At 47.4% G+C, this 27,539-nt stretch overlaps 1 protein-coding gene across 6 annotated transcripts in view; it reads right to left on the minus strand.

Moving 5' to 3' along the window:
- The window catches only part of BLNK (B cell linker), a 271,319-nt gene that overhangs the window by 193,896 nt on the left and 49,884 nt on the right, over positions 1-27,539 (minus strand). For 2 of the 6 annotated variants that reach the window (XM_069753809.1, XM_069753808.1), the window contains exons 1-2: positions 8,224-8,456; positions 3,222-3,268 (exon numbers count right to left, since the gene is read on the minus strand). In XM_069753809.1, coding sequence (XP_069609910.1) covers positions 3,222-3,268; positions 8,224-8,439 — 263 coding nt within the window. In that variant the 5' untranslated portion in view covers positions 8,440-8,456. Of the gene's footprint in view, positions 1-1,771; positions 1,906-3,221; positions 3,269-8,223; positions 8,457-27,539 lie in introns of those variants that run through there. The other 4 variants (XM_069753811.1, XM_069753810.1, XM_069753818.1 and 1 more) reach the window with 2 other exon arrangements.

Below are 27,539 nucleotides of genomic sequence, written 5' to 3' on the forward strand. Positions count from 1 at the left end.
CAAAATTGTAGCCCTGCACCAGGCTGGGAAGACTGAATCTGCAATAGCCAACCAGCTTGGAGTGAAGAAATCAACAGTGGGAGCAATAATTAGAAAATGGAAGACATACAAGACCACTGATAATTTCCCTCGATCTGGGGCTCCACGCAAAATCCCACCCCGTGGGGTCAGAACGATCACAAGAACGGTGAGCAAAAATCCCAGAACCACGCGGGGGGACCTAGTGAATGAACTGCAGAGAGCTGGGACCAATGTAACAAGGCCTACCATAAGTAACACACTACGCCACCATGGACTCAGATCCTGCAGTGCCAGACGTGTCCCACTGCTTAAGCCAGTACATGTCCGGGCCCGTCTGAAGTTTGCTAGAGAGCATTTGGGTGATCCAGAGGAGTTTTGGGAGAATGTCCTATGGTCTGATGAAACCAAACTGGAACTGTTTGGTAGAAACACAACTTGTCGTGTTTGGAGGAAAAAGAATACTGAGTTGCATCCATCAAACACCATACCTACTGTAAAGCATGGTGGTGGAAACATCATGCTTTGGGGCTGTTTCTCTGCAAAGGGGCCAGGACGACTGATCCGGGTACATGAAAGAATGAATGGGGCCATGTATCGTGAGAGTTTGAGTGCAAACCTCCTTCCATCAGCAAGGGCATTGAAGATGAAACGTGGCTGGGTCTTTCAACATGACAATGATCCAAAGCACACCGCCAGGGCAATGAAGGAGTGGCTTCGTAAGAAGCATTTCAAGGTCCTGGAGTGGCCTAGCCAGTCTCCAGATCTCAACCCTATAGAAAACCTTTGGAGGGAGTTGAAAGTCCGTGTTGTCAAGCGAAAAGCCAAAAACATCACTGCTCTAGAGGAGATCTGCATGGAGGAATGGGCCAACATACCAACAACAGTGTGTGGCAACCTTGTGAAGACTTACAGAAAACGTTTGACCTCTGTCATTGCCAACAAAGGATATATTACAAAGTATTGAGATTAAATTTTGTTTCTGACCAAATACTTATTTTCCACCATAATATGCAAATAAAATGTTAAAAAAACAGACAATGTGATTTTCTGGATTTTTTTTTCTCAGTTTGTCTCCCATAGTTGAGGTCTACCTATGATGTAAATTACAGACGCCTCTCATCTTTTTAAGTGGTGGAACTTGCACTATTGCTGACTGACTAAATACTTTTTTGCCCCACTGTATATATATATCAACACAGAAGGAAAAAACCTTGGTTTGTACTTTATGGCTTTTACTGTGATTTAATTATTGTTCTGGTTGCAATTGATGCTTGCTTCCTTTAGATTCTCGTGCTGTCAAAAATACTGTTTAGTGAATTTTAAGAAATTCAGGTAATGAATATGAAGCCATAAGGTATATTTTATACATCAGCCCAAGGACAGGTTATAGCCTCCACCACACAGCTACCTGAGCACTTTCCAGATAGTCCCACATAAAAGACACAGACATCAGAAACCCTAATTTTTCTCTTTTGAGCTTCTGAACTGCTATCGAAAAAAAGCAGTGATTGAACGCTTCAATTATTTTCCATAGTGTTATGGGTTGTTGGGCACCTCATATGCAAATTGGAACATGCCCGAAATTATTTTCCCCGAAAGCAGACCATGTGGACCACACACTTTAGACTGAATTCTGTTGACATTTGCAGAATTTTTTAGCAGTTATCTCATGGTTATGTCCAGTCTAAAAGTTGCCTTGCACATTGTATTACTGCCCCCCAAATGACCATTTGGATAACAGCTATCTTACTTGGCTCAGCCGATTACTCCTGTGTTGTCTATGAGGCAGTCACTGCCATATTCCTCTGGCGGCAGCTTATCTCCCATCAGAACGCAAGGATCAGCCATTAGAATTCCAATGATTCGATCTTTCTCTCGTCCAGCATGCTCGGTCACAGGAGAATCGGGAGGCCTCCATACACATTCGACCGTAGGCCAATCAGTATGTCAGTTTAGTGTGTTTGGGGTCCTAATTTTATAGAAAATTGATGAAAGTACATTGTACCTAAGTGCCAATGCTGTAGAAAAAGACAAGGACCGCACAGCCAATCATATGTTGATCTAGTGCCGCAAGGCAAAAATTTACAAAACGGAACATGAGGTTCTTAGTTTCACATTCTGATCAGACTGTAAGAAGCCCACCGCCACTTCATGGTGAACCTCATCTTACCTAGGGCCATAACCAACCGTGAGTAAAGGAAAACTCACCAACAACAATGCACAATATTCCCCAGTAAGTTCTACAATAAAGTTGTTAGATCACACGTCAGACAGAGGAGTGGGGTTTTATGTGAAATTTAAAAAACTGATTGTAAAACTTGATGTCACTCAACTATAAACCTAAACCGGTCAATAGTACTGATGTCAGTCAGTGCCAGGGGGCAGTCACAGCTCTCTATATACTGAAAAGTGAATGAAGCCGCTACCGTTGCGCCTCTACTGAAAGCCAGAGGTTGCTGGGAGGAATATAGTTTATTTCCTCTCAATAATGGCGCTTTCGGTGTGGTGGCTGCACATCTTTAAAATGCAGTTAACCTGCAGATAAACCCCATCTCTTCAGGTTAAAGGGAACCAGTCAAGTGAAAAAATGTTATTAATCTGCAAATATGGGGTTAATCTACAGGTTAATTGCATTCTGAATTGGCCCAGCGCCCGCACTTGGAGACTGGTTGCTGGGATGAAATTAACTTTATTCCTCCCGGTAGAGTTTGGGTTTCAGTCATGGTGTGGCGCCGGCACAGTTTCAGTCACCACTTTGTGTATAAAGCGCTCTGGCTGTATCCGTGCCCCCGGCATTGACTGACAACCGGATCTAATGCTGAGTGAGCTGTCAGTCAGTGCTGGTTGCGCAGTTACAGCTGAAGCGCTCTATACCCAGAGCGGTGACTGAGCTCTGAACCTGCGCCGGTGCCACCGCCGACTGAACGCCGATTGCTGCTGGGAGGAGTTAATTTTCTCCTGATAGTGGGGCTCCCAGTGCGAGTATGGGGCATGTTCTGTACGCTATTAACCTGCAGACTAATCCCATATCTGCAGGTCAATAGCGTTTTTTCACATGACAGATTACCTTTCAGTAATTGCTGATAAAGGTGGTTTTAAACGCATATCATCCTTATCTATGCACTTTTTTGTACATAGATGTGTAGATTTGACTGGTTTTTAACCGTTAAACACACAGTATAGCAGTCATCGATACTCACAGTTTGTGAATTACATTGAACTTATTCAGCTCGGAATCTGTCATATTCTAAAAAAAAAGAAATAAATAAAAAAAGTTACTTACAGAGTTTACATGGGGAGAGAGGACACTTCTAATTTAAAAAACTAGGTCCTTTTTTTTAGCTCCAGGGCAGTATGAAAGCGTCGGTGTTCTTTCTCGCTGCCAGTAAGTATAGTACATATTCATGCTCCTGTCTGTGTAACCCTCACATGAGTTGTAGTCAGTGAAGAGGAGCTCAGGCTATCCTTCTCCTTAAAGGGAACCAGTCACCAGGTGTTCTTCATATTAAGTACAGCCAGCATCTTTCAGCACTCTGTTCCAGCACACTAGAATGCTGTGTGTATGTCCCCAACAAACTACATAAGGCACAAAAAGGACCTTTTATTATACTCACATATAGCGCAGTCCGGTCCGACGGGCATGTCTGGTCTTCATCCAGTGCCTCCTTTCTTCCTACGATTGCCATCCTCCTGCCCTGCTTGGTGTGCATGACACATAGTACGTCATTCACAGTGTCCTGCTTCACATTGATGCACAGGTGCACTTGTCTCTGCCCTACCGAAGGCAGAACAAAGCACAATAGTGCACATGTGCCGCCTTTACCTATTGGTGCTGGTTGGCCTTTCCCAGCGCATGCGCATTACAGTGCTTTGCTCCTCCCTCGGCAAGAGAGAGAGAAGTGCGCCTGCACAGAAGTGCGATGGACTGTCGACACTGTGTGGATGACATAGGACTAGTCATCCACATGAAGAACCGAAGAAAGATGGCAACTGTAGGAAGATGGGAGGTGTCGGATCAAGACCAGAGACACCCATCAGTCCGGACCGCACCCTCTGTGAGTATAATAAAAGGTCTTTTTGTGTCTTGTATAGTGGATTGTGGAGAGACATTCAGCACTCTAGTGTGCTGTAAAAGCGGCTTAAAGATGTTGGCCATACTTTATATGAGGAAAACCTGGTGACAGGTTCCCTTTAAAGTTGCATTTGCTTAGAATTCTCATTCACAAATATTGGGTAATCAGATTACCCGAAAAGTCAGCAAAAAAATTGTGTGTTTGGTGATTAAATCATTTATGCCGACATAAAAAAATCATCTTTATTGGCATAACATCACCCCATGTACACAATCGTGTACTGCCAATAACACGATACTGTATGAAGACAGATCGTGTTCGCTATCATATTACCAAACGTTCTGTCCTCTTCAGTACTCTTCGATCAGTTTAAACAAGTGCTGATTAACTTATTTATAGTCGATAGAGGCTCGTTAACAAGCTGGGATGAATTACCTGAAGGCCCACTACACACCCGTGAAACGTATCTCAATTCCTGGCCCGACCACCGGGTTTCCTGATCTGAGCCAATTGCCCTGTGAGACACGTGAAACCAGCCTAGGCATCCTCATAGAAGGAAACAACTACTGATGCACGATGTTCTTCCATCAGACAACATACTGTACAGCCATGATCCCCAAACAGGAGTCAAATTTGTCTTCTACAGATATTAATGTACACTAATGGCACCAAGAATGGCGAAAAATGTCTATATTTTGACACTAATATCAAAATAATTTAACTCGCCGATGACCGTAACTATTATATTGCGTTGGTCATATCATTACTTGACTTCCACCTTTTTAGTTTTCAGTATTGCTAATACACACTGTCGATTATGAAAGCAGCTACACAGAATTAGCAAAATGAAAAATACTGTCCTGGGATAAGGAAAGGAGGATATAGAATCTTATAATATTAGATCTCATATGGTTTATGCATTATTTACCAGAGTATTGCCCTTTGAAGTAACATAAGTAAGCAGATGGGAAGTATATATAGGTCCTCTGTGAACGTGATGAATGTGTTGTTTTATACCACATGCAGGTTACACATAACAGATGGATAACAAAACATATACTGTACTGAGAACAGAAACTGCAAATTAAGTCACTTTTTTTAGAATACAGTTTACGAAAAAATACACAAACTCCAAAACTCCATGAAGTCAAAAATGTCTGGTTTTATATAAAAGCTTGCATTAAGCCTAATAGGTACACCAAAAGGGCAAAAGTACTTTTTATTTATTGCATTCAGGTTTTTCATTCTGCCTCTTAATTACAGATGTATAAAATGGAGCACCTAGCCATGTGGAAAATATAAGATACAGAACTCAGTAAGAACACTGGCACCTTTAATGAAACAAAAATATAAATAATGTTAAAAAGAACCAGAATGGTACATAGAATAAACTGGGGAATATACAAACCAAAAAAAGGTCACTCAACCTAACCAACCAACCAACCTAACCAACCAACCAACCAACCACCCAAAAATAGAGATTAAGCCAATTTATATACTGTAGATCAAATAATATCATTACCACTAAATAATAACACCAAAGATGCAAATATATGCGATAATAGCAATATATAATGAGATAACATTGAATGTGAGAACCAAATTACCAATAAGGAGATGTATGACTGCATCCAGTCGCCACAGAGGTACTGCACCTGAGCCAGAGGTGTGGTACTCCGCTCTCCGGTAAGGAGGGGACACTACCCAGGACCCACACACTAGCATCCAACACTAGACCTCTATAGGCCTGGAGGGAACTAGGTAGAGGGTGTGGGTGGAGGAAGGAGAGAGGGGTTGTCATGGAAACAGGAGGGAGGAGTCAGGAAGATTCTGGAAAGGCAGAGAGTGACTAGAGGAGTGAACAGTGAGAGAGAGTTGGAGCTGGGGACTTGAGCAGTGAGGAGCTCGTCCCAGCACCAAAGGACAGAAAGAGAGAACAAGGAAGATAGAGAGCAGCTCCTGACAGAAAGAAGAGAGAGAAGGGATCCTAGGGGCACGGGTATTGAGGAATTCACCCGTGGGGCCCGTATCCACACTGACTGTAGTTGGGTGGAGGGACCAGGTCGCAGTGGAGGTACCGGCCCCCAGACTAGTGGAGAACTACAAAGCTCAGCTAGCCAGCCAGAGGCTGTGGTATCTGTACGTGCCATAGCCACAACCACACACACTTGCTGAAAAGGCAGCCACATAGGATGAAGGTAACCGGGAGGACATCGCCCAACAAGATCCGAGGCTGCTGGCTTGGGACACTGTGTGTGAAGGCACAGGGCATGAGAGGCGGGAGCCTGTGCAGTCAGACGGCCAGTAAAAGAACATAAGAAGGGGGTACTGGCAAAGTGGACACCAAATTACCTGAGAGCTGGCTGGACCACAGACCCAGAGGATACAGCACCCGGCTGGGCCTGCATTTAAGAACTGTGAGTAAAAGTGTGGAAACTGCACCCTGCTGTGTCCTCTGAATTATCACTGCATCATCTGCCCTGCATCACAACATCCATCATTAACTTTAACACCTTAACTGACCTGGAGTCTAGCTGTACCCATGGAGAGCTGAAACACCTCTGCTGCGTCACCATATGCCCCATTGGACCTGAGCCGCAGCGTTGGCCATTTCCCTATTGCCGAGTACCACGGGTTGCGTCACGAACTAACCCCCTATAAACTTTATTTCCCCTTTAATTGACTTTTATTGGATGCCCAGGGCTGAGGACTAGGTCACTGCTGCCATGATAACCCCCATTAAGAACCGACGGACCCGGCCCGAGTACCCCACGGTCTTAGTGGGTGCTCCACATGCCTTACAGGAAGTAGTATTTGTAAATTCTACAATACCTGAGCCCAAGTAATATGGTAGAACTAATATCACATAATGATCATACATAGCCGCTCAATCTCCTAAAACAATACCCAAAAGTGCGGAAATCCAGAAATAAGTGAATCATAAGCCTAAAATGAATTATAATGAAGATTGTCACTGATATCATAAAGGCAGAAGGTGACTAGAGAGAAATGAGGTGGAAAAAGATGCGCAACCAGTATTGATGCACTTCTGAGGAAGCAACAAAGTGTAGCTATACGCACGGGTTAATTTTTCAATAATTTGAGCAATTAATAATAACCTTAAAAAATAGTAAGGATTAGATGCTGACATTTTTCAGGTGTTCTTATGGTGTATTTGATTACATACTGTGAAGAATAGAGAGATTGTGATGAAGGTCCTGTGTGAAGGGGACTTCATCAGAGAAAACAACTTTACTCCCGTCCTCTGCAGTCATAGTATGTCCTGCCATGTCATTTTCTATGATGAAGCCTCCGACAGACTGTTTGGGACATCTGGATAAAGGTTTGTCAAGAGAAAAAAAGGTGAGCGCTACCATGACTCCTGTGTCTGCCAACAGTAAAGCATCCTGAGACTATTCATGTGGGGGTGGATTTTTAACCATGGAGGGGGCTTTCTCACAAACATGGCCATGAATAAAGAATGGGATCTAAATATTCGTCTAGTGCAACTTCTCCCAGCGATCCAGGAGCAATTTGGTGATGAACAATTCTTTTTACCAGCACGATGGAGACCATGTCACAGGACAAAATAGATAACTAAGTGGATTTGTGAACAAAAGATTGACATTTTGGGTCCTTGGCCTGGAGGCTTCCAGATTTCATCCCATTGAGAACCTGTGTTCAATCTTTAAAAAGTAGGGGAACAAGCAAAAACACAGAAATTGCTGGTTAGATAAGAATGGGTGGTCATCAGAAAGGATTTGGCCCAGAAGCGGATATCCAGCGTCCAGGGCTAAGGCAGGAAGCCTTGAAAAACAAGGGTCAACACACTGGACATATTGAGTCTTTGAATAAACTCGATGCAATTGTCAATAAAAGTTTAACAAGTTATGAAAGTGCCAATAATTGTACTTCAGTAACCAGAGAAACATCTGACTAAAATATGGAAAAACACAGAAGCAGCAAACTTTGTGAAGACCAAAATTTAGGTCAGAATCAAACCTTTTGGCCACAACTGTTAATATCTCAGTATGGCAGTGTTCCATAGTTTGTGACTCTCTGACTACTGCAAAACTACAACTCCCAGCAAGTTGTATCACATCAGGACCTGTCAGATAAAATAATATACCTTATATCTGAGAAGGCTTCTTCTCGTAGGCGTCTGTGATGTCCAACTGTCTACAGTTCTTGGTTGCTGAAACTTTAGAACATTATAGCTTATAATAAAGTTGAACCATGGACTTGGAACTTTCGTTGTGTGATATACGTTTATGGCCACACAGACGCTTGAAATTTCCTCAATGTTTTTACATAATAGGAAGGAAATTGTAAGTACTAATGTCATACAAGTTTACAGTAGCAGCTGCCGGCCCCGGGGAGAAGACGCTGAAGGCATCTCGTATCGCACTACAAATGCTTCAATGATTATAGTCAAAGAACAACAGATGGAATACAAACTTTAATTAATCTCAGGTGGCTTTTTTATGTTTGTTAACAAAGATGTAAAAACTCCGTTCCGCAGCTAAAGTAAATCTCACAATGGCAATAGAAGGCCCTCGCCTTCCCGACACAGGTCTGACAGCTGAAATTTAGGTTTATATAATGTTTATGATACATTGTGACAAGTCAGCAGTTTAGAAATGGAGGCAATGTTGGACGGATTATTTTTTTTTCTATTTTATTTTACATATTACACATTAATTGTGCACCTTTTCCAACTTAATTGAAGGTTTTTCAGAGGTTGTATAATTACATCGCAGTCTGCAAATATCGGACTGTCAGAAATAAGATTCAGAATTATAGCGCAGAGTTTACTTCCTTTTTTGTCTAAATGGTTGATAATAAACCGGCTCCGCAAGAACATTAATGAGACTAAGAAGTTGGTTAGAAATGACTGAAGGGTCCTTTACACAACACTTTAAGGTAATTTGTCACCAGAGTTCACATTACAAGTTGCCTAAATTATTAATCACTAAAGATCTCATAGACCTGAGGAACATGGTGTACTTACTTTGAAAATTCATGCCAAAATGGCTGTATAATACTGATTTTAAACCCCTTCCTGTCATAGGATGCCTAGGTAGATTCTATGTCAGATGTCGGTATATGAAGCAGGCTCAGGAGCTGAGCTCGTTCCATACCAAACAGGTGCTGGCTGTGTTCTACTACTGGCATCTGCCTATAACAGTGAGTCCAGATGAAGACTTTATTCTCAGAGAGGAAAGGCATTGATAGGCCCTTGTATACGAGAAATGCCTTATTGTGGCTAAAAGGTACACATAAACTGGCCAATTTATGGGCTAAACTTTCTCAATTTTTCATATTTCTAGTGCAGTAATGCAATTCAATTTTCACAGCTCAGTTAAGTAACATGGCAATCACCTGGGATAACGAACACTTGGAGACAGCCGACGCCTCACAGTCTCAGATTGAATAGTCGAGCTGTCAATCAATACACTGACTGCTCAGCATGCCCCTGTACCAGATTGGATGACTGAGCTGTCAATCAAAGTACTGACAGCTTCAGCACACCCCTATACCATATTGGACGGCTGAGTTGTCAGTAACTGCATCCCAGACACACTGAGGGGGTGGAACCATGATAACATGGTGAAATTGCATTTTTTTTACTCTTTCCCCCAATTTTTTTCTCCACAATTTTCAATATATTACATAGTAAAATAAATTGTGTCATGGAAGAAGTAAACAGTTATATGGCACTTGGATGAAGGGGAGAAAAAAACAAAAGTGCAAAAATGTAAATTTGATTGGTGACGAAGGGGTAAAAAAAACAGCATTTAAAGAGAATCTATCATCAGGAGGATCAGGCATGTTAAACTGAATGTGTGGGCATAAAGGTGATGTTCTGTTGGTTAGACAGGCACCTTCAGTATAGAAATCTGCAGCCTGGTTATTCTTTATCTTTAGAAGTTTGTGTACAATAAGCTGTTTGTGCATCAGGGCGAGACTGTGAGGTAGGACTGTGGGGCGGGACTGTGAGGTAGGACTGTGGGGTGGGACTGTGAGGTAGGACTGTGGGGTGGGACTGTGGGACGGGACAGTGGGATGGGACTGTGGGATGGGACAATGATCAGCTGAGATGTCCATCTACGCATGTGCCATTTTACTAAGGACCGGTGGAAGATCAATGTGTGCATGAGCCAATGCAGGTGCCATTTTACTGAACACAGCTGGGAGACCAATGTGCGCTTGATCCGACAAGGTGCCATTTAACTGAAACCCGCCACAATATAAATGAGTACAAGCACCACCCGTGACTAGGACATGCCGGTTCAAAAGTTAAAACAGTAACAAGATACTGACACTAGAGGCAGCTGAGGGGTCAGAGCAGACCCTACCCACAGTCCCCTCCACAGTCCTGCCCTGATACACAAACAGTTTGTTGGGGTAATCTTAGTTTATTAAAGAACAACCAGGCTGCAGATTTCTACAGGGAAAGTACCTAGTAAACCAGTAGGACAGCACCTTTATGCCCATACATTTAGTTTAACATGCCTCATCTTGATCACTGGTTCCCTTTAATGAGTCCAGCCAATGAGTGAGAGGACCCATGAGTCCCAGTATATTAGGTTTCCACCCACCGATCCTGACAGCTGCAGCTCGTACTGAGCAGGGTGAGATCTCAGAAGTACAGAGAGGAGGAACACTGAGGAGCAGTAAATCAGGTGGGTAGAAATGACTTTTAAAACTTCATACAAGATTTAGTATTTCTTACGTTGTATTTTTACAGTAAGTAAGCAGCCTCATTGGGTCTATGAAATCTATTTAAAACTATATACAGTTTGTATTGGAAAATTTGGAGACAGATTTAGTATAAATAACAATTTTTTCAATATAAAAATAAATTCTTTAGGCCACCAGAGCATCTTGATAAAAATCTGCATGTTTGTGGAGACATTTTAATTCTTTGCTGCCAGTACAGACATCTTGAAGATCTTAAAGTGGTATTCCCATTTTCAATAATTGTTCCTTTTTATTCCTGGCATTTGTCTATAGGAAGGAAGCACATAAAAAAATGTTTGTACAGTGGGTACGGAAAGTATTCAGAACATTTAAAATTTTTCACTCTTTGTTTCATTGCAGCCATTTGGAAAATTCAAAAAAGTTCATTTTTTTTTCACATTAATGTATACTCTGCACCACATCTAGACTGAAAAAAACCCAGAAATGTAGAATTTTTGCATATTTATTAAAAAAGAAAAACTGAAATATCACATGGTCATAAGTATTCAGACCCTTTGCTCAGACACTCATATTTAAGTCACATGCTGTCCATTTCTTTGTGATCCTCCTTGAGATGGATCTACCCCTTCATTGGAGTACAGCGGTGTTTAATTAAACTGGTAGGACTTGATTTGCAACGGCACACACCTATCTATATAAGACCTCACAGTGCATGTCAGACCAAATGAGAATCATGAGGTCAAAGGAACTGGCCAAGGAGCTCAGAGACAGAATTGTGGCAAGGCACAGATCTGGCCAAGGTTACAACAGAATTTTTGCAGTACTCAAGGTTTCTAAGAGCACAGTGGCCTCCATAATTCTTAAATGGAAGAACGTTGGGACCACCAGAAGTCTTCCTAGACCTGTCCGTCCAGCCAAACTGTGCAGTCATGGGAGAAGAGCATTGGTGAGAGAGGTAAAGAAGAACCCCAAGATCACTGTGGCTGAGCTACAGAGATGCAGTATGGAGATGGGAGAAAGTTCCACAACGTCAACTATCACTGCAGCCCTCCACCAGTTGGGCCTTTATGGCAGAGTGGCCCAACGGAAGCCTCTCCTCAGTGCAAGACATATGAAAGCCCACATAGACATTGCTAAAAAACACATGAAGGACTCCCAGACTATGAGAAATAAGATTCTCTGGTCTGATGAGATGAGAACCTTTTTGTTGATAATTTTAAGTGGTATGTGAGGAGAAAACCAGGCACTACTCATCACCTGCCCAATACAATCCCAACAGTGAAACATGGTGGTGGTAGCATCATGCTATGGGAGTGTTTTTCAGCTGCAGGGACAGGACGACTGGTTGCCATTGAAGGAAACATGAATGCGGCCATGTACAGAGATATCCTGGATGAAAACCTCTTCAAGATTGCTCTGTACCTCAGACTTGGCCGAAGGTTCACCTTCCAACAAGACAATGACCCTAAGCACACAGCTAAAATAACAAAGGAGTGGCTTCACAACAACTCTGTGGCCATTCTTGACTGGCCCAGCCAGAGCCCTGACCTAAACCCAATAGAGCATCTCTGGAGAGACCTGAAAATGGCTGTCCACCCGATGAAGACGGTTTAACCGTTGAAACGTGTTGTGGTTCAACACTAAAATCCTTGTTTTGGTCTCATTTCCATCGCTTCTAGGACCGTTATTACTATTCTTTACTGCATTTTGTATCCTCCTAGAAGGTTAACGGCTGGAGCTGCGGTGGACCTTTTGCTTTCAATTTTAACTGTGACCCTCACAGCGCTCCCTAGTGACCGCTTTCTTTTCCCTTGAATTTCAAGTAAAAGAGACTGTCTTTAAAGGGGTTTGAATAAAGTTTGTTCATGACGCCACCTGTGGTATTCGGTCAGGGATGACCAACACTGCTTTAAGGGGTCCTCTGGGGTGATGTGGCAGATGGGATGGTATAACTTCTCACAGATGAAGCTGGGTCCCCAGGGCTCCCGGGTATAGAGATGGTGAATGATTTAGCAAGAAACGGAGGACAAAGGGTTGCAGTCTCTTTACCTTTTTACTGTCGAATTCACGCAGCCACACTCCAGGGTACCAGATCACAGATGCAGGTGTGGTCTGGCCGGCTTGGAAGCGAGTTGGGAGTCCCCCTTACCAGGTGGGGTTAGAAGCCTTCCCTCTAGCGCTGTGGTGTAGTCCCTTGCTGCCTTAAGCCTCTCACAAGGTCCTCATGTTCTCTCTGTCCTCCAGGTTGGTAAGACACTACCCGTACGACAGTTAGCTCGAGCCCTTTTACAGGATCTCTATCACGACCCGGGCTCTATGCTTTACTGTGTCCTCAGGTTTCAATGATGGACAGGTGACTTGCAATCCAGCTGTCCTGCCAGTTTCTGCTGTGAGACGTAGAGTACTTCACAACCCCAGTCTTCCGGCTACCGGTATCTGTGCTCAGTAGGGAGGTAGCTCAGTCGCAGCTAACCCCCAGCTCTTCACTCTCCTGTGCTTCACTTCCCCTTCATGCTCTCTACAATCTGTTCTGTTTTCCCCTTTGGCTCTTTCCAGGAACTGCAGCCCCCTTGTGGCTGCACGACCCCTCTCATTCCTATCTCCTCAGACTGCTCCAGTCTGCTGTCTGGCACTCACTAACTAACTTCCCCTCCAGACCAGAATATAGGGGAGCCACCCACAAACTGGATCAGAGCTCCCCCTTCTGGCCTGGAGTGTGAACATGTTGCAGGCTTGTGATTACCTGCTAAAAGAGATCCTTTGTCGCTTCCAAGCGTGACATCACTCTCCCCGTGAAGAAAGCAATGCCACTGTAACAACCAGGAACCTGGGGTGTTACAAATACTTATCGTCTAAGATATTTCTGCAGTATCAAAATTACATTATGTTCCATAAATGCTTGATAGACAGTGGGCCACAAAGTGGAACCTGCACCAATGGGAATGATAGGGGTATCCTTTAACACCAGTTGGCACTTAGGAAAAGGGGAAGCCAAGTGTGAATGTCGCTCTAACCACCATAAACTACAATCTGCATGCAAAAATGACCACCTGTATAAACCTTATATGTGAAAATTAATCACCGCGCTGCTCTATATGCATGAAGTAACGATAGTGGTAGAGGAGTAATTCTGGGAATATATGGGATATATATATGAAGAAAAACTTACTGTGATTGCACCAAAAATCTGGATTTGGCGAAAGCTACTTGGTTCAAAAATGTCCCAGGATTTGATGGAATGGAGTATGTTCTCCACTATATAGAAAAGAGTTTTTACCTACAGGACTTTAGTGAGACTTTAATGATGGCACTAGTTCAGAGCAATAAGGTATAATGATATGTCTACAATTATACTTACAAGGTGATGTAACCAGGTGGTGACCCGTATTGATATATAGTTGGTGGTGTAATCCATGGACACTGCCAGTATAAGCTGCCCATTGGAAGCAGATATGGTTTCCTATTGGTTTGCGCTAGATTGAGCAGGATAGATGTTCGTCCTCAGCTGTCTGATTGAAACCAGTTTGTACTGATATCACCGTACCTTTCCTGTAGGTATGGATGTGTTGAACATTAATTCTGGCAGTGAGTTGGTAAAATAATGCTTACTGTCAGTAAATATATGGGTCAAATTAGGGTTAAGTGGTACTCACTGAGTTAACTGTTGATGTAGAAAGGCGTATGATGTGCCACGGGTCCAGGGAAATGGCCGCTGTGCTGCAGAAGGCGACCGCTGGGTTGTGTGCCACTACCCTGACGAAGAGGGCTGCTGTCCCTCGAAACACGTTGGTTTATTGTTCCTCCTGCGCACCCGTCATTTCCCTAGTCGGTGACGTCACCCCAAAACTCCGCCCATTCCATTCCCGCCGCGACCTCAGCGTGCTTATGGCTGGGGCACGCGTGGTTGTGCCAGCTTCCAGTGTAGTGGTCCCCGCACACAACCCAGCGGTCGTCTTCTGCAGCACAGCGGCCATTTCCCTGGACCAGTGTTTATCCATATTATTTAAATCACCGGCAACAATTTATGTGACCAGATAATTAGGGGCTGTGCAGAATGGCATAGTTGTCAGATGCGGTCCCTGAGCTGCAGGTTGTACACCTCTGGTCCATACTATGAATGCAACTACTTTATACAATTGTCTCAGTGGTTAGCACGGTGGTTCAGTGGTTAGCATGGTGGTTCAGTGGTTAGCATGGTGGCTCAGTGGTTAGCACGGTGGCTCAGTGGTTAGCACGGCGGCTCAGTGGTTAGCACGGCGGCTCAGTGGTTAGCACGGCGGCTCAGTGGTTAGCACGGTGGTTCAGTGGTTAGCACGGTGGCTCAGTGGTTAGCACGGCGGCTCAGTGGTTAGCACGGCGGCTCAGTGGTTAGCACGGCGGCTCAGTGGTTAGCACGGCGGCTCAGTGGTTAGCACGGCGGCTCAGTGGTTAGTACGGTGGCTCAGTGGTTAGCACGGTGGCTCAGTGGTTAGCACGGCGGCTCAGTGGTTAGCATGACGGCTCAGTGGTTAGCACGGTGGTTCAGTGGTTAGAACGGCGGCTCAGTGGTTAGCATGGCGGCTCAGTGGTTAGCACGGCGGCTCAGTGGTTAGCATGGCGGCTCAGTGGTTAGCATGATGGCTCAGTGGTTAGCACGGTGGTTCAGTGGTTAGAACGGTGGCTCAGTGGTTAGCACGGCGGCTCAGTGGTTAGCATGACGGCTCAGTGGTTAGCACGGTGGTTCAGTGGTTAGAACGGTGGCTCAGTGGTTAGCACGGTGACTCAGTGGTTAGCATGACGGCTCAGTGGTTAGCACGGTGGTTCAGTGGTTAGAACGGTGGCTCAGTGGTTAGCACGGTGGTTCAGTGGTTAGCATGGCGGCTCAGTGGTTAGCATGATGGCTCAGTGGTTAGCACGGTGGTTCAGTGGTTAGAACGGTGGCTCAGTGGTTAGCACGGCGGCTCAGTGGTTAGCATGACGGCTCAGTGGTTAGCACGGTGGTTCAGTGGTTAGAACGGTGGCTCAGTGGTTAGCACGGTGACTCAGTGGTTAGCATGACGGCTCAGTGGTTAGCACGGTGGTTCAGTGGTTAGAACGGTGGCTCAGTGGTTAGCACGGTGGCTGAGGGGTTAGCACTGTTGCTTTACAGCATTGGGGTCCTGTATTCCACCAAGGAAAACATCTGCAAGCAGTTTGTATGTTCTCCTCGTGTTTGCGTAAGTTTCTCCCAGGTTCTCCGGTTTCCTCCCACATTCCAAAGACATACTGATAGGGAATTTAGATTGTGAGCCCCAATGGGGACAGTGATTATAATGTCTGTAAACTGCTGTGGGATATGATGGCGCTATATAAGTGAGTAAAATAAATTCATAAAATAAATACAATTTCCTCCAATAATGGAGTGTCAAGAATGAGAATCACTGTTGCAGCACTGGTAAAAACACCAATAAAATGTGAGTACACTACCTGTTATCTACACAAGGAATTCTAAACTTGCAGCTGTTTATTTAATATTGGTAATATGGTATTTTAAAGTTTTAGGGCACAATAATAGTATCAGATAATAATAATAATGTCAGATAATAATAGTATAAATAATAATGATGATGATATTACACTAATAACTATATGTTGCTGCATCTCTTCCCTGAATCATTGCACACTGCTGACATCTAGTGGTAAAATATAGATAGTGACAAATTAAAAAATTGGGATTGATATTTTTGTTTTCTCCTTTCATGGTGAAGCTGTCTATCCCCCCATCATGCTTAAACTGTCACTCTTACCTCTCATTGCAACTTTCCGGTAATATGTGTAATGTTAATTACAAAGGCTCACATTTGTGCAAAATCCTACTGTGGTTCACCACATGCAAATTAACCCAGCACCTATATCAGGGCTAAGGTCACCTGACTGTATTTTCTTGATTTCGAGAGAATCTGGATGATTATGCTAATGACATTCTGATCGGCGTTTGATTAGTATGTGATCGTAGTGTGATCCGATTTTCTCGGATGAGGAAAAGATGAAAAAAAAAAAGTATCTGCCTTCTCCATTCTGCAAGTCCATGAAAATTGGACTGCACTCTGATGTCATCCGAGTGCCCTTTTCCATAGATTCATTGACTTGCATGCCTGAGTGCGATTTGGAGATCGTGCATGCAATAATCAGGCAGTTGCATATAACATCAGCACTGCAGGAAGGATCTAAAGCTGCGGTCACACTGATGCCTTTTGTTTTTACATTATTCTTTTTTGTTCATAGGTAATGATGACCCCACTTTGATGGAATTTTTTTTTTCACAGGAGATGTCATTAGTTTAGGTGCTTGCACACACTAGATGTCAGTCGGCCGACCAGTACGATCAGAGTCTTCGGACAGTAATGAATCCAAAACTACATGGACATTAGTCATCCATAAAAGTAGGTTTTAAAGGTTGGCTTACACAAATCGACCATTCTAATAGCCTGTTTCCATAGGTCGACGGCTCTTAGGTGCTCACTGTATGATCTGTAATAGACCGTTCAGTACACACAGGCTTCCATTGTTCCTGGCTGCACAATCCTGTTTACAAACATCGAGAACGATGAGCATTTGTGCAAACCAAAAGATCACGTCACCCGAAGAGCGAGCGGTTAGCCTGTTTACGCTGCACAATTATTGTGAAACGAGTTATTTTTGGAATAATCTTGCAGTAAATGTAAATGGATCTCAAGCCTTATAACTTCCCCCTTTCCGTAGCATATAGAACCTAGTGGCATTGTTCTGCGCGTACCATCAGATTGGGTGCGTGATAAAGATCTAGAATGAAGAGCGAATATTACAAGATAACAGAAAGAGATAATCTTCCAATTGATTTACTTTACATTCCGGTCAGGTACGGAGTAGAAGGCATTTCGGACAGCAGACACAGACACTGCCCTTTGGCTGCCCTTCAGGTGTGCACAGCGCGGTGTAAAACACAAGAATGGATCCATCTTAATACATTTACGCTGTTAGGTAGTGACTAGCAATGGGCACCAGACAAAACTTTAACTCCACATAGTCTGCGGAGACGTTGGCTCAGAATTTACACATTGTTCTTTTGGATGATATTATCCTTCTATCCACTATCCTGCACACTGAGATCTGCTGTATGAAGGTGCTGCTCTGCACACTCGGCTCTACTGTGTGAAGATACCTGACTACTAGTGTTGAGCGATACCTTCCGATATCGGAAAGTATCGGTATCGGATTGGATCGGCCGATATTCAAAAAATATCGGATATCGCCGATACCGATACCCGATCCCAATGCAAGTCAATGGGACCAAAATATCGGAATTAAAATAAACCCTTTCTTGCCTTGTAGGTTCATTCTACATGAAGGAAAACAACTAAGAATAATGTAGAATGTATTGTGGGAGGTGGCGGAGACATTAAAGTCATAGAGGTTTATCCCAATCAAATAGAATAGCATGTTTTTTGTTTTTTTTTAAGACGTTCGGAGTGACAAAGATATTGACTATGTAATTTTTTTTTTATTTTGTCAGATATTGATGTTTCACTATTCCACGCCCTTCCCCTTCTTTTTTTTCTTTTTTTTTTTTCTTTTCCCACACTTTCATCTTCATCATCATCAGCATCTTTGACATCAACTTCTTCCTCACCTTATTCATCTTCTTCTTCATCCTTTACCTTTTTTTTTTTTTGATTACATTCTTCATATTCATTTTATTCAACTATTATTATTCTTCCTATTCTACATATTCTTTTTATTCCACTGTTATTATTCTTCCTATTCTACTTCTTCATCATATTCTCATTTGTGACAGGCATTCCCGTAGTTGTTATCTATAAAAGTTGGAAGATTACACCTTCCGTTCTGCCAGTCACAAAAGTTACATTTGTCCGCGTTCAGTTTGGCCTGCAGCATCAGGCTTTATCCAGGGGCACCACGAGGAGGAACGGACTCACCCCCATACACTGCTTAGTCTTCTTCTGCATATAATTTAGATAATATCTTTTGCTCTGATATTAAGTCTTATGCTTAATGTTCTTCTGCTCTTTGTTCTGCAGCCTCTTGTTCTTCTGCTTCTCGGTCTTCCATGTCGTCATCTCCAGGGTCGTCGTCTCCAGTGTCGTCATCTCCGCCGTCGTCGTCTCCGCCGTCGTCGTCTCCGCCGCCGTCGTCGTCGTCATCGGGGTGGTCTTCCGGGTCGTCGTCGTCGGCATCGGGATGGTCTTCCGGGTCGTCGACTTTAGGGTCTTCAACTTGGAAATGTAGCAGAAGGTACAAGAAGGCTGAGAAAATGCCAAGAACCAGCTGATGGAACTGGAACTCGGATGGCTACCCGAAGGTTCAAGAGCCTATGGAACTACCGAGGACCAGCTGACGTTACTGGAACCCGGTTACTAAGCAGGAGGTACCCGTGCTAAAAAGCACTACCAAGGACCGCCTGACGTTGGCGGAACTCAGATACCCAGAAGGAGGCACCTAAGCCAAAGGCTCTGCCCGGAACCAGCTGACGGTACTGGAACCAGGATGGGGAGCAGAAGGTACAAGAGCAAAAGACACTGCCGAGAACCAGCTGACGGTACTGGAACCCGGATGGGTAGCCGAAGGTCCAAGAGCCAATGGAACTACCGAGGACCACCTGACGTTACTGGAACCCGGTTACCAAGCAGGAGGTACCCGTGCCTGAAAGCACTACCAAGGACCACCTGACGTTGGTGGAACTTGGATACCCAGAAGGAGGCACCTAAGCCAAAGGCTCTGCCCGGAACCAGCTGACGGTACTGGAACCAGGATGGGGAGCAGAAGGTACAAGAGCAAAAGACACTGCCGAGAACCAGCTGACGGTGCTGGAACCAGGTGGTGGACCTGAAGGCCCACAGGAGAGGAGAGAACAGCTAGGCCGCGAGGCAGCCGCAGTTACCGAACCCCAACAGTCCTACAGGGGGAGCTGGGCCTACTGGCACTACAGAACCAGCCTTGACTACCAGTTCATGCAGCCCACATAGGAAGCTCCTAAACTGGAGGCACCCTGGAGTTGGCTAACCCGACCGCACCACGACGGGGCAAGCATAGGCGTCTCAGTGAGCTTGACACAACCCGGAAACAGCTGACGGTGCTGAAACCAGGCTTGGCACGAGGGAGTACCTGTGTCAAAAACACTGCCGAGAACCAGCTGGCGTTGCTGGAACCCAGATGCGTTGCCCCAGTGTGCAAGAGCCAATGGCACGACCGAGGACCAGCTGACGGTGCTGGAACCCGGTTACTAAGCTGTAGGTGCCCGCGCTTAAAAGCACTACCAAGGACCGCCTGACGTTGGCGGAACTCGGATACCCAGGAGGAGGCACCTAAGCCAAAGGCTCGGCCTGGAACCAGCTGACGGTGCTGGAACCAGGAGGTGGACCCGAAGGCCCACAGGAGAGGAGAGAACAGCTAGGCCGCGAGGCAGCCGCAGTTACCGAACCCAACAGTCCTACAGGGGGAGCTGGGCCTACTGGCACTACAGAACCAGCCTTGACAACCAGTTCACGCAGCCCACATAGGAAGCTCCTAAACTGGAGGCACCCTGGAGTTGGCTAACCCGACCGCACCACGACGGGGCAAGCATAGGCGTCTCAGTGAACTTGACACAACCCGGAAACAGCTGACGGTGCTGAAACCAGGCTTGGCACGAGGGAGTACCTGTGTCAAAAACACTGCCGAGAACCAGCTGGCGTTCCTGGAACCCAGATGCGTTGCCCCAGTGTGCAAGAGCCAATGGCACGACCAAGGACCAGCTGACGGTGCTGGAACCCGGTTACTAAGCTGTAGGTGCCCGCGCTTAAAAGCACTACCAAGGACCGCCTGACGTTGGCGGAACTCGGATACCCAGGAGGGGGCACCTAAGCTAAAGGCTCGGCCTGGAACCAGCTGACGGTGCTGGAACCAGGTGGTGGACCCGAAGGCCCACAGGAGAGGAGAGAACAGCTAGGCCGCGAGGCAGCCGCAGTTACCGAACCCCAACAGTCCTACAGGGGGAGCTGGGCCTACTGGCACTACAGAACCAGCCTTGACTACCAGTTCACGCAGCCCACATAGGAAGCTCCTAAACTGGAGGCACCCTGGAGTTGGCTAACCCGACCGCACCACGACGGGGCAAGCATAGGCATCTCAGTGAGCTTGACACAACCCGGAAACAGCTGACGGTGCTGAAACCAGGCTTGGCACAAGGGAGTACCTGTGTCAAGAACACTGCCGAGAACCAGCTGGCGGTGCTGGAACCCAGATGCGTTGCCCCAGTGTGCAAGAGCCAATGGCACGACCGAGGACCAGCTGGCGGTGCTGGAACCCGGTTACTAAGCTGTAGGTGCCCGCGCTTAAAAGCACTACCAAGGACCGCCTGACGTTGGCGGAACTCGGATACCCAGGAGGAGGCACCTAAGCCAAAGGCTCGGCCTGGAACCAGCTGACGGTGCTGGAACCAGGTGGTGGACCCGAAGGCCCACAGGAGAGGAGAGAACAGCTAGGCCGCGAGGCAGCCGCAGTTACCGAACCCCAACAGTCCTACAGGGGGAGCTGGGCCTACTGGCACTACAGAACCAGCCTTGACTACCAGTTCACGCAGCCCACATAGGAAGCTCCTAAACTGGAGGCACCCTGGAGTTGGCTAACCCGACCGCACCACGACGGGGCAAGCATAGGCGTCTCAGTGAGCTTGACACAACCCGGAAACAGCTGACGGTGCTGAAACCAGGCTTGGCACGAGGGAGTACCTGTGTCAAGAACACTGCCGAGAACCAGCTGGCGGTGCTGGAACCCAGATGCGTTGCCCCAGTGTGCAAGAGCCAATGGCACGACCAAGGACCAGCTGGCGGTGCTGGAACCCGGTTACTAAGCTGTAGGTGCCCGCGCTTAAAAGCACTACCAAGGACCGCCTGACGTTGGCGGAACTCGGATACCCAGGAGGAGGCACCTAAGCCAAAGGCACGGCCTGGAACCAGCTGACGGTGCTGGAACCAGGAGGTGGACCCGAAGGCCCACAGGAGAGGAGAGAACAGCTAGGCCGCGAGGCAGCCGCAGTTACCGAACCCAACAGTCCTACAGGGGGAGCTGGGCCTACTGGCACTACAGAACCAGCCTTGACTACCAGTTCACGCAGCCCACATAGGAAGCTCCTAAACTGGAGGCACCCTGGAGTTGGCTAACCCGACCGCACCACGACGGGGCAAGCATAGGCGTCTCAGTGAACTTGACACAACCCGGAAACAGCTGACGGTGCTGAAACCAGGCTTGGCACGAGGGAGTACCTGTGACGAGAACACTGCCGAGAACCAGCTGGCGGTGCTGGAACCCAGATGCGTTGCCCCAGTGTGCAAGATCCAATGGCACGACCGAGGACCAGCTGGCGGTGCTGGAACCCGGTTACTAAGCTGTAGGTGCCCGCGCTTAAAAGCACTACCAAGGACCGCCTGACGTTGGCGGAACTCGGATACCCAGGAGGAGGCACCTAAGCCAAAGGCTCGGCCTGGAACCAGCTGACGGTGCTGGAACCAGGTGGTGGACCCGAAGGCCCACAGGAGAGGAGAGAACAGCTAGGCTGCGAGGCAGCCGCAGTTACCGAACCCCAACAGTCCTACAGGGGGAGCTGGGCCTACTGGCACTACAGAACCAGCCTTGACTACCAGTTCACGCAGCCCACATAGGAAGCTCCTAAACTGGAGGCACCCTGGAGTTGGCTAACCCGACCGCACCATGACGGGGCAAGCATAGGCGTCTCAGTGAGCTTGACACAACCCGGAAACAGCTGACGGTGCTGAAACCAGGCTTGGCACGAGGGAGTACCTGTGACAAAAACACTGCCGAGAACCAGCTGGCGGTGCTGGAACCCAGATGCGTTGCCTATTAAAGATTGTCTTCCTAGAGCCCCAACTAGCGGTGCTGGAGCAAAGGGTAAGCAGGGGGAGCAGAGTGTAGGCCGAAGCCTGCACTGGAGGCAGCTTTGTGTCAGCGTTGCGTTTGCAGGACACTTTGCCGGCTACACAGTGTGGGAACAGCTGGCGTTGCTGAACCCCACTAACACAATGGCGGGTGTTTTTCTCTGTGCAGCTAGCACTTGCGGGCAAAAACTAGCGATGTTAGAGCCCGTGGTGAAGCAGGAGGAGGAGGAGGAGAGGAGCAGAGTGTAGGCCGAAGCCTAGTTGAACCAATTTCAAAGGAAACCTTTAACCCCCCCTCAGGTGTTACAAAGTACAAGAGACACACCTTGTGCAGTATTAATGCTGCACAAGTGAAAGGTTGCTCTATTAATTTGTCTACTTGCACACGCTGAATGAAAGACGTACACAATTTTGCCCATTCTACAGTCAAACTGTAGTGGATGCGTGACTTGGCTTTTTAAGGACACGCAGCACAGGTGTCCCAAATAACGCCTTGGTGCTTGGCGCAGCTTCCTGAGCGTTGTTATTTGCTGTACAGGAGTCAGCACTCTTGTGTTATCCCTTGGCAATGCCCTGTTAGAGCTGCCCGTCTTATGACCTCATTTCATGTTGGCCGGTGCGGTTAACGATGGCCATAAATCCCAGACCCACAGTGCCTTTTCCTAAAGTCACACTGCGGTGCAGGGATTCGTGGCCTTGTGCAGTAAATATGTTCGCCGCTCACACATGTCCTTACACCTGCTTCAGACTGGGCGGCCTCAGCTGATCCCTTATCGCATGCCGCGGCCATGAGGCCGCACAGTCAGAAGAAGGCGGAAGGAGGGGAGTGAAGACAGGGGAACATATGCACTGCTCGTGCCCATCAATCACACCCTCGCAGTCAAAATATATGAGACAACGAGGGGCGTTGTGTCGGGCAGGGCGGACGCACAGGCACAGCCAGCCAACCAATGATGTCAGAAGACGGGCAGCGCTAACAATGGGGGTGCTGCTTGTCATTAGAAAGGAAAGTCACACCTCAGGGACAGTGGAATGGTCTCTAATGAGACACATTTTGTACGTGTTGAGTTCCACGTGGGCAAGGAGAAAAAAGTCAGCCACCTTGTACAAATGCAGCAGTACTGCTGTACAAGGTGGCTGTTATACATAGAAACACCTGGGGGTGGGGGGCAGGCTCCCTTCAATTTCAGTTCATGTGCCTGCGTGGCGTTTGCAGGACACGTTGCCGGCTACACAGCAGGGGAACAGCTGGCGGTGCTGAACCCCACTAACACATTGGCTGGTGTTTTTCTCTGTGCAGCTAGCACTTCCGGGCAGAAACTGGAGGTGTTTGAGCCCAGGGTCAGCAGGAGGAGGAGAGGAGCAGAGTGTAGGCCGAAGCCTGCACTGGTGGCAGCTTTTGGTCAGTTGTGCCAGCGTGGCTTGTGCTGGACACGATGCCGACTACACAGCAGGGGAACAGCTGGCGGTGCTGAACCCCACTAACACATTGACTGGTGTTTTTCTCTGTGCAGCTAGCAGTTCCGGGCAAAAACTAGCGGTGTTTGAGCCCAGGGTCAGCAGGAGGAGGAGAGGAGCAGAGTGTAGGCCGAAGCCTGCACTGGTGGCAGCTTTTGGTCGGTTGTGCCAGCGTGGCTTGTGCTGGACACGATGCCGGCTACACAGCAGGGGAACAGCTGGCGGTGCTGAACCCCACTAACACATTGGCTGGTGTTTTTCTCTGTGCAGCTAGCACTTCCAGGCTACAACTGGCGGTGTTATAGCCCAGGGTCAGCAGGAGGAGAGGAGCAGAGTGTAGGCCGAAGCCTAGTTGAACCAATTTCAAAGGTAACCTTTAACCCCCCCTCAGGTGTTGCAAGGTACAAGAGCCACACCTTGAACTGCATTAATGATGCACAAGTCAAAGGTTGCTCTCTTAATTTTGCTCCTTGTACACGCTGAATAAAACACGTACACTATTTAGCCCATTATACTGTCAAACAGTAGTGGAGGCGTGACTTGTCTTTTTAAGGAGACGCAGCACAGGTGTACAAATTTACACCTAGGTGCTGGGCGCAGATTCCTTACCGTTGTTATTTGCAGTACAGGAAACTGCGCTCTTGTGTTATCCCTTGGCAATACCCTGTTAGTGCAGGCCGTCTCATGACCTCATTTCATGTTGGCCGGTGCGGTTAACGATGGCCATAAATCCCAGACCCACAGTGCCTTTTCCTAAAGTCACACTGCGGTGCTGGGATTCGTGGCCTTGTGCAGTAAATATGTTCGCCGCTCACACATGTCCTTACACCTGCTTCAGACTGGGCGGCCTCAGCTGATCCCTTATCGCATGCCGCGGCCATGAGGCCGCACAGTCAGAAGAAGGCGGAAGGAGGGGAGTGAAGACAGGGGAACATATGCACTGCTCGTGCCCATCAATCACACCCTCGTAGTCAAAATATATGAGACAACGAGGGGCGTTGTGTCGGGCAGGGCGGACGCACAGGCACAGCCAGCCAACCAATGATGTCAGAAGACGGGCAGCGCTAACAATGGGGGTGCTGCGTGTCATTAGAAAGGAAAGTCACACCTCAGGGACAGTGGAATGGTCTCTAATGAGACACATTTTGTACGTGTTGCGTTCCACGTGGGCAAGGAGAAAAAAGTCAGCCACCTTGTACAAATGCAGCAGTACTGCTGTACAAGGTGGCTGTTATACATAGAAACACCTGGGGGTGGGGGGCAGGCTCCCTTCAATTTCAGTTCATGTGCCTGCGTGGCGTTTGCAGGACACGTTGCCGGCTACACAGCAGGGGAACAGCTGGCGGTGCTGAACCCCACTAACACATTGGCTGGTGTTTTTCTCTGTGCAGCTAGCACTTCCGGGCAGAAACTGGAGGTGTTTGAGCCCAGGGTCAGCAGGAGGAGGAGAGGAGCAGAGTGTAGGCCGAAGCCTGCACTGGTGGCAGCTTTTGGTCAGTTGTGCCAGCGTGGCTTGTGCTGGACACGATGCCGGCTACACAGCAGGGGAACAGCTGGCGGTGCTGAACCCCACTAACACATTGGCTGGTGTTTTTCTCTGTGCAGCTAGCACTTCCGGGCAGAAACTGGAGGTGTTTGAGCCCAGGGTCAGCAGGAGGAGGAGAGGAGCAGAGTGTAGGCCGAAGCCTGCACTGGTGGCAGCTTTTGGTCAGTTGTGCCAGCGTGGCTTGTGCTGGACACGATGCCGGCTACACAGCGGGGGAACAGCTGGCGGTGCTGAACCCCACTAACACATTGACTGGTGTTTTTCTCTGTGCAGCTAGCAGTTCCGGGCAAAAACTAGCGGTGTTTGAGCCCAGGGTCAGCAGGAGAGGAGCAGAGTGTAGGCCGAAGCCTAGTTGAACCAATTTCAAAGGTTACCTTTAACCCCCCCTCAGGTGTTGCAAGGTACAAGAGCCACACCTTGTGCAGCATTAATGCTGCACAAGTAAAAGGTTGCTCTATTCAATTTGCTCCTTGCACACGCTGAATAATACACGTACACTATTTAGCCCACTATACTGTCAAACAGTAGTGGAGGCGTGACTTGTCTTTTTAAGGAGATGCAGCACAGGTGTCAAAATTTACACCTAGCTGCTGGGCGCAGATTCCTGAGCGTTGTTATTTGCTGTACAGGAGTCTGCGCTATTGTGATCCCTTGGCCATGCGCTGTGACTGAGCGCTTCCTGTCTTCTGACCTCATTTCATGTTGGCCGTTGCGGTTAGCGATGGACATGAATCCCAGACCCACAGTGTGTTTTCAAAAAATCACACTGCGTGGCTGGGATTCGTGGCCTTGTGCAGTAAATAGGTTTGCCGCTCACACATGTCCTTACACCTGCTTCAGACTGGGCGGCCTCATCTGATCCCTTATCGCCTGCCGCGGCCATGAGGACACCCAGTCTGAAGAAGGCGGAAGGAGATGAGTGAACACAGGCAAACATATGCACTGCACATGCCCATCAATCACACCCTCGCTGTCCAAAAAAATAAGACACCGAGGGGCGTTGTTTCGAGCAGGGCAGACGCACAGGCGCAGTCAGCTAACCAATGATGCCAAAAGACGGGCAGCGCTAACAAGGGTGGTGCTGCGTATCATTAGAAAGGAAAGTCACACCTCAGAGACAGTGGAATGGTGTCAATGAGCCACATTTTGTACGTGTTGAGTTCCACGTGGGCAAGGAGAAAAAGTCAGCCACCTTGTACAAATGCAGCAGTACTGCTGTACAAGGTGGCTGTTATACATAGAAACACCTGGGGGTGGGGGGCAGGCTCCCTTCAATTTCAGTTCATGTGCCTGCGTGGCGTTTGCAGGTCACGTTGCAAGCTACACAGCAGGGGAACAGCTGGCGTTGCTGAACCCCACTGACACATTGACTGGTGTTTTTCTCTGTGCAGCTCGCATGTTCGGGCAAAAACTGGCGGTGTTAGAGCCCAGGGTCAGCAGGAGGAGGAGAGGAGCAGAGTGTAGGCCGAAGCCTGCACTGGTGGCAGCTTTTGGTCGGTTGTGCCAGCGTGGCTCGTGCTGGACACGATGCAAGCTACACAGCAGGGGAACAGCTGGCGGTGCTGAACCCCACTAACACATTGGCTGGTGTTTTTCTCTGTGCAGCTAGCACTTCCGGGCAGAAACCGGAGGTGTTTGAGCCCAGGGTCAGCAGGAGGAGGAGAGGAGCAGAGTGTAGGCCGAAGCCTGCACTGGTGGCAGATTTTGGTCAGTTGTGCCAGCGTGGCTTGTGCTGGACACGATGCCGGCTACACAGCGGGGGAACAGCTGGCGGTGCTGAACCCCACTGACACAATGGTGGGTGTTTTTCTCTGTGCAGCTAGCATGTCCGGGCAGAAACTGGCGGTG

Source organism: Ranitomeya imitator, chromosome 2 (genome assembly GCF_032444005.1).
Source record: "Ranitomeya imitator isolate aRanImi1 chromosome 2, aRanImi1.pri, whole genome shotgun sequence".
NCBI lineage: Eukaryota > Metazoa > Chordata > Amphibia > Anura > Dendrobatidae > Ranitomeya > Ranitomeya imitator.